At 36.2% G+C, this 17,714-nt stretch overlaps 2 protein-coding genes across 2 annotated transcripts; one reads left to right on the forward strand and one right to left on the reverse strand.

Annotated features, from left to right (window-relative positions):
* Window positions 1–475: 475 nt before the first annotated feature.
* LOC106873412 (uncharacterized) lies at window positions 476–7,016 on the forward strand. The gene is made up of 5 exons (XM_014920767.3): window positions 476–1,085; window positions 2,726–2,815; window positions 3,672–3,754; window positions 4,142–4,261; window positions 6,236–7,016. Exons 1-5 carry the CDS (start codon window positions 703–705, stop codon window positions 6,469–6,471), a joined length of 912 nt encoding a protein of 303 aa, XP_014776253.2. The 5' UTR covers window positions 476–702; the 3' UTR covers window positions 6,472–7,016.
* Window positions 7,017–9,197: 2,181 nt separating this feature from the next.
* LOC149130725 (uncharacterized) lies at window positions 9,198–17,106 on the reverse strand. Its single transcript, XM_089344743.1, has 2 exons — window positions 17,027–17,106; window positions 9,198–14,781 (listed from the first exon to the last, which is right to left on the reverse strand). The coding sequence occupies exon 2, from the start codon at window positions 14,661–14,663 to the stop codon at window positions 9,219–9,221; it is 5,445 nt and encodes a 1,814-aa protein (XP_089200869.1). The 5' UTR covers window positions 14,664–14,781; window positions 17,027–17,106; the 3' UTR covers window positions 9,198–9,218.
* Window positions 17,107–17,714: the final 608 nt, after the last annotated feature.

A 17,714-nucleotide genomic window follows, 5' to 3' on the forward strand; every position in this document is an offset into this window, starting at 1 on the left:
AATTGTGATTTTGACACGAAAAGCGCATGTTTACACATGTGCACATACATATCTGCGTGTGCTAATATATATATGTATTTATATATATATATATATATGTGTGTGTGTGTGTGTGAGTGTGTGTGTGTGTGTGTGTGTGTGTGTGTGTGTGTGTGTGTACATGCATACATACATGCATACTGAAATGTAAATATGCATAAATATACGTATATAGACATGCACACACAAACAGTTTCACATGGTGAAACATGTGTGAGAATGTCATCTCAGTTCGATCTTGTTGGTGGAGTTTGTGAGAAGATGTCTAATTCCCAGGAATTGATTGACAGATATTTTGGTGGTGGAACAGGTAATATATGCGGTTGCTTTTGTCTCCAAGTTCCGGGTTGGAAGACAACAAAATATTTCAAACAATCAAATCACGGGGGAGAACGTTGCTGTTTTAGTATAAATATGACCGTTTGTGGACAACTGTAACATAACCAGGCGGTTGGTGCAACGAGACTCTGCTGCTACTGCTGCCACTGCTGCTACAATTGTCGAAATATTTTATGTTAGAGGAACCACCAAAACCAACACGAAGACTTAGACATTTCCTGTCCGTGCTGTATCAACCAGATCCAGTTCTACTTTTCTGATCCGAAGCTGCTTGTGTGTGAGTAAAGAGGGGGAGCACTGAAAGCAAAACGAGAGACAACAACCATGAAGAATCTTGTCCTCTTATTTACTTTCGTTGTGTGTCTGTGGCTGACTAAAGCACATGATATGACAACAGTTTCACCAAATAATGATGATCTGATGTTAGCCGTGACACCAGGTGGTGAAGGAGATGTTGTGACAGAAGGGCCGCCAGGTGATGACGACGATGTTGTGACAGGAGAGCCGCCTATTCCTGAAGACGAAATTATGATAGCCGAGCCGCCAGATAATGAAGGGGATAATGTGACAGCAGAGGCGCCTGTTTATGATGAAGGTTTTGTGACAGCCGAGGAATATAATGTGACAATGGTGCCTCCAACTGAAGAAGGGTCTGAGGATGGAGGGGAAAGTCTTGCAACAGTGTTCAAACCATTCCAATGGCCTCAGTAAGTATTGTTACATCCACCGCAGTTTACCATTATTCCCCCACTCCATAGCGACCTGGAATTGTGTGCTTAGCCTCTTAGCGAACATCTGTTCCAAGTTTCTGGTGCTGATGTGGTCTTAATGGCTCCTGCACTCAGAATGGTCTGACCATTTTACAGTTCCTTCAAGACACGCCAGTTCTCTCTCTCTCTCTCTCTCTCTCTCTCTCTCTCTCTCTCTCTCTCTCTCTCTCTCTCTCTCTCTCTCTCTCTCTCTCTCTCTCTCTTTATACACACAAAGAAATGAATAATGACACATGATGGATAAAAGTCAACTAATTACAGGTGTTTCTTACCCATTTTTTGAAATAGAAGAATGAGAATTATGTTTCATCTGATGATTACGGTTTTTGCAACGATTAATGCATTCATTCTTCTATTTAAAAAAAAATGCGTAAGAAACAGTTAAAACGAGTTGACAGTTATCCTTCGTCTGTTATCATTCATTTGATTATAATACACCATAGAGATTTACGATACGTCGGAAACCCTATATATGACGGGCTTCATTCAGTTTCTGCCTACCAAATCCACTCGCAAAACATCGGTCAGTCCGAGGCTACAGTAAAAGAAATTTGTCCAGAGTGCCACGCAGTTGGACTGAACCTGAAACCACGTGGTTGGATAGCCATCTTCTAAACATATAGCCACGCCTGTCCAGTTGTGTGTTTGTCAGTCAGTCTCTCTCTCTCTCTCTCTCTCTCTCTCTCGCTCACATTAATTATCTGTCTTTCTATCTATCGATCGATCCATGCATCCATTCACCCATTCATCTATCTATCTATCTATCTACCCACATATCTATCTATCTATCTATCTATCTATCTATCTATCTATCTATCTATCTATCTATCTATCTATCTATCTATCTACCCACATATCTATCTATCTATCTATCTATCTATCTATCTATCTATCTATCTATCTATCTATCTATCTATCTATCTATCTATCTATCTTATCTATCTATCTATCTACCCACATACCCATCTATCTATCTATCTATCTATATATATATACAACATAGGGTAAAAAATCATATATTAATTAATATCGATTAATTACCAAGAAGCTAGCACATTTAAAGAATCAAAGAGATTCAGAAACAATATCTGCATTCTCAAGGGATTAAAGTATATTTTTATATATAACGTTGACCACTAACGTGGACATTCAATGTGCTAGAAATAGATATATTTCTAGCACATTGAATGTCCACGTTAGTGGTCAACGTTATATATATATATATATATATATATATATATATATATATATATATATATATATATAAATTTCAAAAAAGGATAAAACTCTTTTACAAGAATTTTATCAAGAAGCCAGTATGTAAAAAAATTCATTAGGGAAATTTCTATTCCCAAGAATATAATTATTCGTTTATATTTATATAAAGGGCATTATTATAGAAAAATAATAACGCCACACAGTGGTTATTTTTTGAGAAGTCCACTGTGTGGCGTTATTATTTTTCTATAATAATGCCCTTTATATAAATATAAACGAATATATATATATATATATATATATATATATATATATATATATATATATTTATATATCGCATCTCTCATTTTTCTTCACAGCGGATGGTGTTATTACCGATGCCCCAAACGTGTATCCTATAGGCAATCGTATTGGTCCACGTGTGGACGAAGAAGGTGCAGAAAATACAGGTAAATACGAAGCCACCTCTTTTCCTCCTTCTTACTACTTAAAAAAAAACAAAACAGGGTAAACTTTTAGAATAATCGTACAAAGGTATTCACAATAATGTAAAACCCAAACGAATGGCAGTTTTGTCCCCTTCCGCCATTTTGAAACCCCTTTCATTTGTTTATTTCCCTGTTCATGGATCCCTCCAATCTTCCCCAACTCGTGATAGGTTGTTCGTCCACTTATCCAAATGTTGAGGTCTGCCTTCCTGTCCCCATCGCTTCATCTCCTGGTCCCTATAGAATCTTGCAAACCACCCACCCACCCATACACTCCTACTCACCATAATCACAAAAACCCACACATACGCACACACACTCACACACACACACACACATGAATATGCAGAATACATACATACAAACGTACGCACATATATATATATATTTACATACGCAGACACACACACATGCATACATACATACATACATACATACATACATACATACATACATACATGTGTATGCACACGCACATTGACCCACACACATGCGCACAAACAAACAAAAAGAACGCAGCTCGGTTAACGAACGGAGTCAACGACAATCGAAAAGGTTGCAAGACATAACGAAGATTTTAGGGAAAATAAGCAAGTAAATGAGTGGAAACTTTACCAGTGCGTGTGTTAAATAATAAGGCACTAAAAGAGAGAATGGCTCTCCCCAGACACAACAATACATGTATATACATGCGCGTGTGTGTATATATATATATATACATACACACACACATACATATATATATATATGTGCCGCTCTGTAGCTGTAATCACTCTTCTCATATGTTCCCTTTAACTCTCATTCTTTCACTTCGCAGGATACGTTACAGAATGGTTCAGAGTTCATGTCGCAGATGTTGCAGAGGATTTCGGTACGATCGGAGAACTCGCAGATGCGTAGGTAAGAAACATGGATTTAGTACGATGCAGGAAATTATTATATGCACAACGGATTCCACTTTCCCGTTACATAACTTTGCATTTCCTGCGGTTTAATCTATTTTTACCTGAACGATGTTCGTCCGCAATGACTGGCTTTGAGCAGCCATTGTCATTCCTTTGCTCTAAGATGACATAATCAGTAGAGCGTCAATAAAGAAGCTGCTTCGCAGTATTTAATCGAGTATTTATCTCTTTCGGTTCTGATTTCAAAATCCGCTGAGGTGGATTCCAATCTTCATCTTTACGGGGTCAATAAATTATTGATTAAATTCCTCTCCTTAACATTTCTCTCTTTCTACCTGAATCAAGAACGTATTTTATTCTTTATTTGTTTTTCTTTTTATAGATATAAACGAATGCTTACGTCCCGGAAGAGTCTGTAGCCATATATGTATCAACACACCCGGATCGTACTTCTGCATGTGTAGACATGGTTTCCAATTAGTTGGGGGACGTTACTGCAAGGGTAAGTTTGTCATTTCACTATATTTTACTCCACTAAAACGCACGCACACACACACACACACACACACACACACACACACACACACACACACACACACACACACACATGTCTATATATATATATATATATATATATATATATATATATATATATATATATATATATATATATATATATATATATATAAATATATATAATACAAAGAATATATATGCATGTATACACACATATATGTACATAAATCTACATGTGTATATAGATGCATATTTGGGTACAGGACGTTAGAACAATGAAATACAGACCACGGAACGAACACATAGGAAAACAAATAGCCACTTGCAATTAATCCTTCGTCAGCTGCCTCTATTTTAACTAGACGCTTCGAAGATAAGGCAGAACGTACTCTAGAATAGTCTCTTCCTGAGTAGTGGATCGACCCACTAAACAGAGGATTCCAAGGTGGCAAACACAAACCAAGACAGGAAAAATGGACAGTGAAAACAACATTGAAAAGCCGTACGGCCAAACGCGAATCTGATGTAGAACGCTAACAGTTCGTCTCGCTTTCATAGTGTGTATATATATATATATATATATATATATATATATATATATATATATATATACACACACAGATATATAGTCCACAAATGAAATCCAGATATTCTCCATGTAGAAGACAATCGTTCTTAAAAGGTTCAAACTTAGACATCAACGTCTGTGCAGGTCCTCATTCTACAAAGTGAAGGAAGGTTATCAAAAGGATCAGATTGAGCGGGTTCAGATGAAATAATGCAGATAAAACAAATCAGACACGTCACATACACTAAATATATCAAATACGACAATTACAAAATATACAAAATATATGTATAAATGCAAAACGGGAGAAAGCAACAGGCGGAAGCTTCCAGGTTATGAAGTTTTATGCATAAATCTTAAGATATTTATATCAATAGGTCCAACATAGAGAGAATGAAAAAGACAGAGAGAACTAAAGGAGTGGAAGAAAGGTGTCATAAGGCAAACAGCCGTTTCTGGGGATGCGGTGATCCAGCCAACATTATCATGGATTTCTGAACCTCTTGGAACAACTGTTGGACTTATAACAACCTTTTCCCATCCCTTTAATTTTACCTGTATTCTTGTATTCTGTATAAGTTGGACCTCTTAATGTAAATCTCTATACATTTATATTTAAAACAAGTCATCATCTTAAGGTTTCCAACTTTTGTTTCTTATTGTTTTGCATATTTACATATGAGGGGGACCCAAAAGAAGCCGGAATTGTGCAAAATATTATCTTCACTTTGTTTTATACGTTTGCAGTTTTATCACCTTCAAAGTATTCTCCATTTGAAGCGAACCACTAGTCAAGGCGCGTTTTTCTGTATTCGAAGCAGTCGTGTTTTTTTCTCACCTGTTCCACGACTTTCATCACCAGTGATGACCTTTGAAAAATTGTTCTTTCATTTCACGACACGAATCCACTCATGGCTGCTTTTGAACTTCCCTGAGCAAGGAACGCACAAATTTTGCGGCAACTTTTTTTCATTCGATATTTCGTCACTGGAAACTCGTTGGAAGGAATTCCGGGATGCAGCGGTTATCTCAACGAATCGGTCCATTGTTCAGTGACGGTTGTTAAATGATAACGAGAATGGTAGCGATGATGATGATGATGATGATGATGATGATGATGATGATGATGGTATATATATATATATATATTTCTGTGGGTGTAGTGTATTCATGAATATGTATTTGATCGGGAGGTCATGATAGAAAACATTGGCTGGTTGTGCAAAGACTGACCTGATGCCAACCAACAGCTTTAACCACAGATACTCCCTAGACTTTTATTTGAATCCTTTACGGAAAGGGCTATGGGTTTGTCCTAATACCAAAACTCTCACATCTGTTTTTTTTATATATATTATTACTCACGTATGTTTCCCTTTTTTTTATTTTCAGATATTGATGAATGCAAGTGCAACATGCACTACTGTCCTCCTCCTTACCACTGTTTCAACACATATGGATCCTACATGTGCCATTGCCCCCACGGATTTAAACCCAACGGAAATTGGTGCTACTGGATGTCTCGAGGAAAATCCCGAAACGCAGTGCCAGGAAAACCAAGTGTCATACCAAAGTTTGAGCAAGTTAAAAAACAACAATTGAAACCCATCACCAAAAGCAAACCATAGAAATAAACATCTACAACATCTACAACAACTACTACTGTCACAATTACTATTATAGTAATCATTCGAAAATATACTCCTAGGTACACATAGTCAAAACCCTCTCAAACATATCATCACACCAGGACATTATCCTGGGCCACTTCACCAAGTCTTCTCCTTTCCACATGACCACCTCGCCGGGTCATCTCCTCTCCTCTCTAGGTCACCTTTACACCGAGTCATCTCATCTCTCCAGATGACCGCCACATCTGGTCATGTGACTGCAATCCCATCATGCCCTTGTGTCTCTAGTACATTACATCATTGTTGTGATATTCAGTTTTTATTGCTTCATTAATTAATTAGTTAATTAAGAGATTTCAGACATAATAAACTTTGTTACTCGTTCGTTTCTCTGTCTGTTAGTCCACGAGTCGCTGATAGTCCACCTTACATCATACAACCATACATGCATACGCACATATTCACATCTGTATCTGTGAAGTATTTTTGTACATTTTCACTCGTTATGGATTAAATAAAAGATATTTTAATGAAGACTATAACTTGTTTGTTTGTTTGTCTGTTCCTCTACTTGTCTGTCCGTTTTTTGGGCAACGTTCCAGAATACGCCCCGCCTTATTACCTTATTAACTTATATGGATAGTGATATCATATATATTCTGTTAATATATTTGTTTTGCAAGATTCTTGATGTGAAATCGTGTGTTGAAACAGATATTGTTGTATTTGGGGATGGTCATGCTGCCAGTTTAGCCAATAAAAACACACGCACTGTATATTTGGTGATAATTTGCGTCAGCTTTACATTACATGACATTACATGAATCCTATTAATTATATGCGCTTACAAAACATAGACACGGATAGAGGGATACGCATGCGTAGACACATACAATAAGAATCCAAAATACAAAATGGCTGATCGTTAGCAAGGAGGGACACACATATAAGAAAGAAGAAAGCAAAGGACCACTGATGAGGTCACAGAAGTGTGACGAAAGAACTCTGGCCGAAATAATGGACTGTTGGGGAGAGACTGCAAACCCTTAATTCAAATGCTACAAATAATCATAATATCTGGGCCTATAAAACAAGATACTTTCCTTCCCAACCTGGTTACCAAGTACGTGGGTGGTCAAATGGTTACGCTAAAATTAAAAAGAGAGTGAAGAAATTACATACATAGTAGGAGTGAATATGGCTGCTATTTCTACCAGGTCTAGCTGCCATGTAGAGATCTCCCTCATTGGCTCATACATATATACACAGATAAGACAGTAGGGTGTGATTTGAGGGAGATTTGGCTGCTTTTTCTAGCGGGTTTACGTACATCAGATATTAATTCTTGGAACGGCAGAGGCCATCTAATGGTTATTTGAGTGTGTGTGTGTGTGTGCAAAAACCGGAATTAGTAGTTAAAGGGAAATAACTGAGAAAGTAAATTTGCAGAGTTACTTCCCCTACATCTTCCTTTTTTTATTAATAGCGTGTAATAAAAGCAAATTGTTGCTTAGTGTACTGTGACGTAACGCAAGAACTCCAGGACGCTAAGCAGCAGGAAATTGGCGCGAAAAGAAAAAAAAAATACATATACAATGTATGTGCCACCGGTAATATATATATATATAAATTTAGATTCAAGGTGAATATGGTACTTAAGTTTAGGCACCAGAATTAAGTATGGTATTATCCATACAATTCCAAAATAAGGTGATTAAAATCAAAATAGGCAACAAGGTTATCCAAAGTTAATGCAGTACAATCGTTTCATGCGACTCCTTTTAATTAAGCAATGTTAACATTACATCAAATGTAAAATGCAGAGCAATCCTCAGCTGCACAAAGATATAGAAAATTTACTGAAATTTCATTACCATACAGCCACTCCTGTTTATAATTTTTTGTTAAAAATATTGAAAAAAAATATGCCACCAAAGAAAAAACGTATTCTCTCCAGAAACACCAATCCGGCAAAGAGGAGTGCAGAAAACCGAATGCCAGAGTCTCAAGAGTTAAGGAAGATGGGACTTTCTCAACATCAGCAAAAAGCCACGCTGCAGCACATCTAATGGAGTCCCAAGACAGAAGGGAACTTGAGAATTTCTCGAGATCAGTAAAGGCACTCTGCAGCACTTAATGCTGAATCATTAAAATGCCAGATTACATAGAGATCTTATAGAATAGCTCTCAGAAACAGACCACGTACAAATTCTTTCTTCACAACACCTGGAGCTGTATTCAGATACGATCCATCCCATTTCTATAAAGATGATAATTCTCTCCAAATTGATGTGTTAAACTCAAATTGTCGTTTATGCAAAACTTCAAAATTTATTCCACAAATATTTTGTCCTCAATGCTGCACTTTCCCATATACAACATATGCTATCTCAATCCTGGGCAATGTTGGGTATCTCTATTAGTTTTATATAAAGATGATAGCCTAATTAAAACTTATACCTTAAATTTAACTACGAATAAAGTGAAATGGTTTGCCCTTAAGACAAATATATTATGGTGCTTAATACTAAATGTATTTATTAATCCACTGGAATATTATGAATATCCTCATTAATTATACTGATCTTAAAGTTAAAAATCATTCAGTTTTAATAACACAATTTCCCCTCAAATACAATTACGCCAAAAAATGTTGCCACATTATAAAGTTTGGTAAATATCACAAGGAAAATAATAATAATAATAATAACAACAAGATCAAATTTCAATATTTCTAAAAATATTTATTTGTCATAATGAAAGAAAGCAAAAGATTGACGTCCAGGGATAATTCCAAAAACCATGAAAGAATTTTCTGAAGCATCAAAACCAAGAACTTCAAAGACTTCATTGTCATCAGTCCTGAGGAGTAAATATTTTGCATTGTTTTTTAAAGACAGGATTTCAATATCTTCAGATGTTTCCCCTTCAATATGTTCAGGCATTTGGAAAATATTGTTTAGTCTATCTGTTATATAAACACATTCACCAATTGTGCTGAGACGAGGTCTTTGAATATAATATCCCCTCTCATATTTTTCTCCTATTCTTATCCTCCTGACCAACGATTTTTCCCTGAGCCATTCCACAATACAGAAATCATCCGCTCTCATATCTATTTCTACCTCCCTCCTCATAACAACCACATCACCAGAAGATGTGACTCTTACATCAAGTATCCTCGCATCTCCGTCAATCCTTCTCCACCTCCCCTTCTTCCCCCTACACACTTCATCTTTACATTTCCCATCTTTCATATCAACAACATCCACATAATAAGAGTCGTTGGCTTCGGACTCTTTGCAAAGGTAGTAAAGCTGCTCTGTCTCTTTCTCTTCAGGTAGGTTTCTAATATGATGACCACCACACACGAGTTGATTGTCGTTGTATTTATAAATCGTGTTGTAGTATTTCTCAGTTTTGATGGTTTTTAAACAGCGGAGATCCCTGTTGAAGACCATCATTTCTTTACCAAAGACGACTATGAAATGTTCATCACTCCACCGACATATATCCAGTGGTTGTTGCTGTTGTGGTTGTTGTTTAGAAAAAAAGGCTTTTAAGTATTCAAATATCCACCAAAATATGTTCAGTGCTGGTGGTTGTTGTTGTGGTAGTTGTTTGTGTTGAAGTATGTCACCTGTTGTTGTGCTGATTAAGGTGACACTTTCTCGAAACATCAACACACTCACATTGTCATCTAATTTAATTAATTTATTGTTCCAGTCCTTGCTGTCCCACAAATCATAATTAACAGGTTCCTCGAATGCAGGAATGGAAAAAGGGACCATTGCTGTTCTATATGGAAGTCTCCTCACTGATATTTCATCAATTCCTGACTTACCCTCCGCTATGTAATTACCGCATCTCACCTTTAATCTACCTTTACCAATTATTTCACCTGATATACTTCTTCCTCCATCTCCTTCACTATATTTCGATTTATTAATTAATTCATTAGTGAATATTTCCTTGTTCATCTGAGATGTAATGGAAGGGAAACGAAGACCAGAATCAAGATCTAATAACGACACAGATTCCAGAACCTTCACTTGGTCCCCATCAATCTTTATGCAATGACATTCAATCAATTCAATATGGACACACCAGTAAATATTCCCCACTTTTCTGCATATTACACCATAAGGCACTTGACTTTGCCAAACTTGATAATTCTTCAAATCTTTTCCATTCAGTTGAAATATTTCTTTTCTTTTAGGAACCGTGGCCATTATGTGTTTTCCTTGTGTAAAACACACACCACCAACTAAACTTGCCACATTTCTGTGACATAGCAGCTCCCCGTCTTCATCGAATATTTTAACAGTTCCATTATTGGCTTTTTCACACACAACTGTCTTTCCTTCTTCAGAAATATCAAAATCTTTTACTTGAACAGCAAATTCGTCTGTTTGTAAACGAGCAACCGGGATCCTTTCTCGATTCACCATAAACAACCCTTCAACATACAATTCATTCCTTCCCCTCCTGGGGCTTCCAACAAACCTTGGTCCTCTACTGTCTATACTGGAGAAACGTATTTTATCTTTATAAATTCTTCTATTTAAAAATATTCTCTTATACTCCCCAGTCTGGGTCAAACACAAAATATTATGATATTCAGTTAAATTAACATATTTATCCCACACACCATTAATGTAGAAATAACTGTCAGCAGTTGTCATTCTGTCATCAATGATACCATCAACCTTCATGTAGTGTCTGACTGAATGTAAATATTGACCATCACTGTTGAAGAAAATGATGAATCTTAAGTTGTAGACAATGATGACATCATCAGCAATAACGTTAATTTCACAGATGTCATTAACATAAATTCGAAGATCTTCATTTCTAAATAATAATGTTTTAGGTATGTCCATTTGTTTTATTTCCTTCACATTCGAATGTGTTTCATCGATATCAACAAAATACAAATGACATCCATCTCTCCGTCCCAATTTACTACAAACCAGTTGATTGTTTGATAAAGAAGCCACACATTGATATTCATTTCTTGTCTGGCAAATTACCAACGACAATGGAAATTCCACTTTTAATGTCAACATTTGGTAGTCATTATCTGAATCATTCCAATTTGTAATGACCAGTGTGTTTGACTGCCATCGACACATTTTAATATATTTATAAAGATTGAATTTGATAGAATCCAAAAAATGACCATCCAATGTGAATATCTTAATGTTTCTATTCCCCTCGTCCCATCCTGCAATCAGATTATTTTCAGTTATAACCAAACGATTAATCTCCACTGGTCCCTTGTCTCCCAAATGTTGAGAGAGAGGAATATGTCTGCCTTTATCAGAAACTGTCAGATCCTGTAGATATAAAGAAGAAGACAACATTTCACTGACAGAAATGTTTCTGGAAAATACATCTACCAGGTCGATATAATAATTAAGTTGATTATTTGTAACGAGATCATTAACCAACAAATTATGATCGTTTATAGCAAACATATGGCTGCTGTCTATAAGATAAACAAACGTTTGGTCCATAGATCCACCATAGAGATTGGGGAGATGTTTCACTTGGGACATTAAAACACTGGGTGTCATCTCAAAACTACAAAGATGACGACAAGCACTACCACGACCACCACCACCTATTCTAGTGTTGTACTGTAAAGCTTTTCCCCTCGTAACAATTAATAGCTTTTCTGTTTCCTTTTCTATTGATAATGATTTCACAAAAAAGGGGATATTAATTCTATGGATTATTTCAACTTCATTATAACATTTAATGGCTAAAATATCTAAATGGGATGGTTTATCACAATAACAAACAATTTCACCTTCACCCATCTTACACACCCGTACATAAGGCTGCCCTAATGATACACTTCTCACTGTCTTTGATAGGTTTCCGATGACCCTTAATTGTTTCTGTAGGGGTAATGTGACACCTATTTGATTAAAATCCCATCGACATATATCCGTAGCTGTAGACGGCAGAGATAATCTCGACACAATGTCTCCTTCATTAGAAATGTATAACAAGCAATCATGGTTGATGTCGGAGACCACCAACTGTCCATTTGCCAGATTACATATTTCGCCAATGACAAGTTTTTTGTCATTCTTCTTGTCTTTGAGTCGTAGATTTAGATTTCTGATATAAGGATTTTTCAGGTGTAAACAACAGCCAGACGACCAGTCCTGATACTTGTAAAGAAGGACCCTGTTGAGTTGAGTGTCCGGTAGATAAACAGTCCCTTGGAAAACAGCAATGTGAGGGTGAACAGGGAAAGGCAGTTGCCACTGCCATTTCATTTCTCCATATATATCATAACATATCAGAATAGAGTGTCTCTTGAAGAGGACATAAAAATAAACATTATCAGAGTAGATGTGATGAGGGTAGCCATAGAATGGAAGGTATTTTTGAAAAAGTTCTTCAGCACATGTTGAATAAAATACCATTTTATTTTCCCTTCCATCTACGACTACAAAATTAATTGGAGTTGCTGCAATGGTGACGTTAGAATGTCCCAGAGAAATTCTTTCAATAATGTCAACGTTATCTTCGTTGATCGATAGGATATGGACCTCGTTTATGTTTTCAGTGGTGGTCACAGCTAAACACTGATTTGATGCAATATGACATATTTTCCTGTAATCAGTTTGGACCTTTATTAAAGGGCCTTTTCTTAGTTCAGGACAGGTGATATACTGAAATCCTTTCATTTCACGATAAAATACCAGGAATCTGTCTGTGTTTATTCTACAACAGAAAGAAGGAAGCTCAAGGAAAACTAAATTATTTTGGTTAATTATTTCCTCATTATCAGTGAATAATTTAGCTTTCTTGTTTCTGTAAATTATTAATATAGAAGATGTTGACATAGGTAGAATATTTGTAATGTTGTTGCAATCCTCAATATCAATATAGTCTTTTAAACTGGGGGTATGTAGCTGGTGGTTGTATGACAGTTTGGGCCAAAAGTCTTCATTTTTTTGAATGGCATGAGGTTTGCCAAAATAATCTGTTACCAAAATGGTATCTTTACCAACAGAAATAGAGCGGCATTTCCTGCCAATGTCCCTCATTGTCACACCACCTTTAGCCGAAATCCTATAAATGATCTGTCCCTGGAGGACAAAGAAATAGCTTTGGTATAGTGAGATTTTGCTAGGGAAGTCCAGAGAATGGGTCTCTACCTCCCATAACTGTTGGCCATCCATATCATAACAGATTACTCTGTTAATACTGGAAAATGATATTAAAAGTATATTTTGGACCCCTACAGCAATATCTGTAGGGGTTTCTTTGGTAATGAATTCGTGCTTAATTCTATTCTCCTCCCAATCCATTCGGTAAACAGTCTTACCAAACATTTCTACACCTATAAGTGTAGAATGTTCCAAGTAAGAAGCCAAATAGAATCCCAGCTGTATTGTTTTAATCTTGAAAGTAGTGGGGCTGATAATGAGAATCATTTCTTGGAAGGGGAGGGTTGCCAGAACCATGTCTTGACCGATTCTGGTGAAACTGGTGACAGAAGATGGACAATGGACATCATTTCTGTCACCATCTCTTGTCACACAGCATATTGTCATACAATGGTGGGAATATGTTACTATTCCCTCCTGTATGCCAATGATATTGGATATTAATATGTTTTTGTCAAATTCTTCACCAGATTCCTCGATCTTTGCTTCTCTGGTCACAACTGGGCAAAGAGGACGAAATTTTGTGATCACTTTTGGTGGCTCAATGGTTTTGTGGTTGTATGGGTTACAGGTGACGTAAATGTCAAAGAGTCTTTGTTGGAACCAATCAAGATTTTGGTGAATAAAATCATTATTTTGTTTTGTAAATTCCAGAAAACTTTGCATTTTACGTTTGATTTTACGTAAAATACATGGTCCATCTAAATCCATGTGATTACATTCATCTTTTACATAATCTATAAACGTATTGATGTGGTCTGTTTTGATTATTGTTTGGTAACATGTCACAATATGAAGAAAGCCTGGTAAAATGGACATTTCCCATTCTTCAGGTTTCCTTGTGTTTTGCGTTTCCTGTTCTTCTGTTTTCTCTGTGTTTCGTGTATGTAATATTTGGGGAAAAATTCGTGTAGTTTCCTTATAAACCAATCTTGTATCACAGCCTGTGGCAGGAATGAGAGCCAACATTTTGCTTTCTTCGTTAATCTTCTCCATTTTATGAATATGAAATTATTATCTTGTTCTGTTAAATATATTCTTTTCTCTTGATTTTGTCTTCTTCCTTTCGAATACAATTTATCTCTTCAAAATTCACAAACTTTTTACAGCAAAGCTGAAATAAAATGAAAACTTTATTAGTTTTGTGAAAAATTTTTGATAAAATAATATTTACTTGATTCATTCAAACAGTTTCAAGGAAAACACACATTTCATTAAATATATTAAAAAAAATTGATTATTTGACAGTGAAGTTAAACATTTAAACTATTTTCTTTGGAATAACCATCAGAAATAAAACTTGAAGATATAACTACACCATTATCTGAATATAAGTGATGGCGAAAAGTTTTGTAGTAAAACGAAATATAAGTCTTTTGTTGAGGTTATTTCTACAGATATGCGATGGAAGTTATAGCCAGGACTGATTTCTTGCTACAATGTTTCATATCGAAAATTCAGATGGAAACGAACAATGAGATCAAAGACAAAAACATCGGTTGTTTGTTCTCTCTGATGTCTCAATATGAAAGGTTTTCTATATAAAATGTGTTAAGACAGAGCTCAATAAATATGGAATGAATTCCTGTTGGGAGCAATAACATAATGGAATATAATGATGTCTAAAAGTAAAGGACACGAGAAAATAAAATCATGAGAAACATTTTTAGGTGAAAACAAACCTTATCCTCCCATAGTAAATCCTTCCCCCACCGTTACACCTCCTTCCTGCACCATACTATTCCACATTGGTCTTCCCCGCCCCATAACACAACCTTCACCCACCGCTGTCATATTAGAGAGAGAGAGAGAGAGTACATGCATATACACACAAATATTTGAATATAATGTGCATATGACTAATGCGTGTGTGTCGTCGTCTTGCCTTATCTCTGGCGATTGATAACAAAGCGTACAGTTTGTTTGTCTGTAGTTCGTTAGGCGAGAGAAAATATTAGCTTGGAAATAAAGCATTTAACCAGAGAAAAGCTGCCTCAGTGAAGTATTCGTTGACCCATGGGGAAACAGAAAAGGGAGCATTGAAAACAGATGATGCTGGTAGTCATGCGCATGCGTATATTTAATACCCTTTTTGGGGCTCTGAACAACCAATGGAGTTGAACGAGGATCCATGTGACGACATACAGTGTGTTTAGGGCATTTTAAATCAGAAAGATCCCTTCTCTCTACATGCGTAACCCCTGCCCAAGAGAGAAAGAAAGAAGTAGAACACTAATGACAGAGAAATCTTTCGTCTCCTGTGAAAACAATTGAAACGTTAGACATATTTGACACAAATGAGAGGAAAAAATAAAGTACAAATGTGAATGCGACAGTGTGTGTGTGTAGTCTTTTATTTGTTTCAGTCATTTGACTGCGGCCATGCTGGAGCATCGCTTTTAGTCGAACTAATCGACCCCGGGACTTATTCGTTGTAAGCCGAGTACTTATTCTATCGGTCTCTTTTGCCGAACCGCTAGATTACGGGGACGTAAGCACATTAGCATCAGTCGTCAGCGACGGTGGGGTGACAAACACAGACACACAAATATATATACACGGCGGGCTTCTTTCAGTGTCCGTCTACCAAATCCACTTACAAGCCTTTGGTTACGCAGTGAACCCGGAACAGAGTGGTTGGTAAGCAAGCTACTTACTACACACCCACTCCTGTGCCTATGTATGTATAATTATGTATAATTATATATATATATTAATAGTTATCGCCAAGCCAACATGGCAGTCCAGGAAAATAGGACGAATGCTGCTGTTGATTAGCTCCAAGAGGCCATCGCCTCTAGCTAGCTGGTTCACGTGTCACATAGCTAGCTAGAGGCGATGGCCTCTTGGAACTAATAATCGACAGTAGCATTCGTCCTATTTTCTTGGACTGCCATGTTGGCTTGGCGATAACTATTAATATCCAGTACCGCTGCCCTAGTCTTCTTCTGAGAGATTTAGAAATATTAATATTTCGATATATATATATATATATATATATATATATATATAGTTCCCATCATTCAAACATGGTGTAAATGTGTTAGTACTCCCAATACAATTAAAATATCTGGTATATTTTCTAACCTAGCAGTTCGACAAATAGGTTCAGTTAAAATATCTACCAGACTAAAAGAGTAATACTTCAGTTATGTTATATGGTATTTATTCAAGCTCTATGTTCTGGGATCAAATCCTGGCGAGGTTTAACAGCTTCTAGTCTATAAGATACTGCCTGAAAATAAAATAATTTTCTATAAAACAGTATATTTATGTTTGAAATAAGTCTAATGTATATTTAACGAAGTAAATGAATTACTAAATTGTTAATTAAAATAATTATCAAGAAAAAGACTTACCAAAGTCAATAATTGTGTTTGAATGTCAGCCTGAGGTGTTGGTCTCTGAGTTGAGTTCGTTCAAAGAGCAGCAAAAATGTAAAAATCTTTAGTCATGAGGCCTATTTATAAGCAGCAAGAAAAACAGTGGGCGTTAACGAGTTGTGCGTGCGTGTGTACGTGTGTACGTGTGTGTACGTATGTGTAGTGTGATATTTGAACAGAATCTGTTATGGTAAGTCCTTGACACCAATTATAGCAGTGAATGTCAGGCATGCGTGTGTGTGTGTGTGTGTGTGTGTGTGTGTAAATATATATGTATATGTATGTGTTTGTAGGTTTGCTAGGTTCCCACTATAAGGCAAAAAGAGAAAAATAATTGGAACACACACACATAGGGACACATATATAAACAACCCTACATATATTTATCTGTGTGTATATATATATATATATATAAACAATATATGAGTATATGCATATATATGTACATGTATGTTTATACGTTCATCTACATGTACATATAGATACATAACTGGGTACATGACGTGGCAAAAGAACAAGGACAAAATGGTAAACAAGGTGCAACAAACAAGCAGGCCACATAGAAACATCCCCTTCATCAGCTGCCACCATTAAAACTCCGGCGTTTCGAAGAATTAATATATATATGTACACAAACACACACACACACATATATATATATATA

This window comes from Octopus bimaculoides, chromosome 28 (genome assembly GCF_046866305.1).
Source record: "Octopus bimaculoides isolate indiv1 chromosome 28, ASM4686630v1, whole genome shotgun sequence".
NCBI lineage: Eukaryota > Metazoa > Mollusca > Cephalopoda > Octopoda > Octopodidae > Octopus > Octopus bimaculoides.

What these genes read in the sequence shown, in the direction of transcription:
- LOC106873412 (XM_014920767.3), top strand. Translation starts at nt 703, where the DNA reads ATGAAGAATCTTGTCCTCTTATTTACTTTCGTTGTGTGTCTGTGGCTG. An exon ending in AAACCATTCCAATGGCCTCA is followed by an intron (nt 1,086 to 2,725) that starts GTAAGTATTGTT and finishes TTTTCTTCACAG; the next exon opens with CGGATGGTGTTATTACCGAT. An exon ending in TGGGGGACGTTACTGCAAGG is followed by an intron (nt 4,262 to 6,235) that starts GTAAGTTTGTCA and finishes TTTTATTTTCAG; the next exon opens with ATATTGATGAATGCAAGTGC.
- LOC149130725 (XM_089344743.1), bottom strand. Translation starts at nt 14,663, where the DNA reads ATGGAGAAGATTAACGAAGAAAGCAAAATGTTGGCTCTCATTCCTGCC.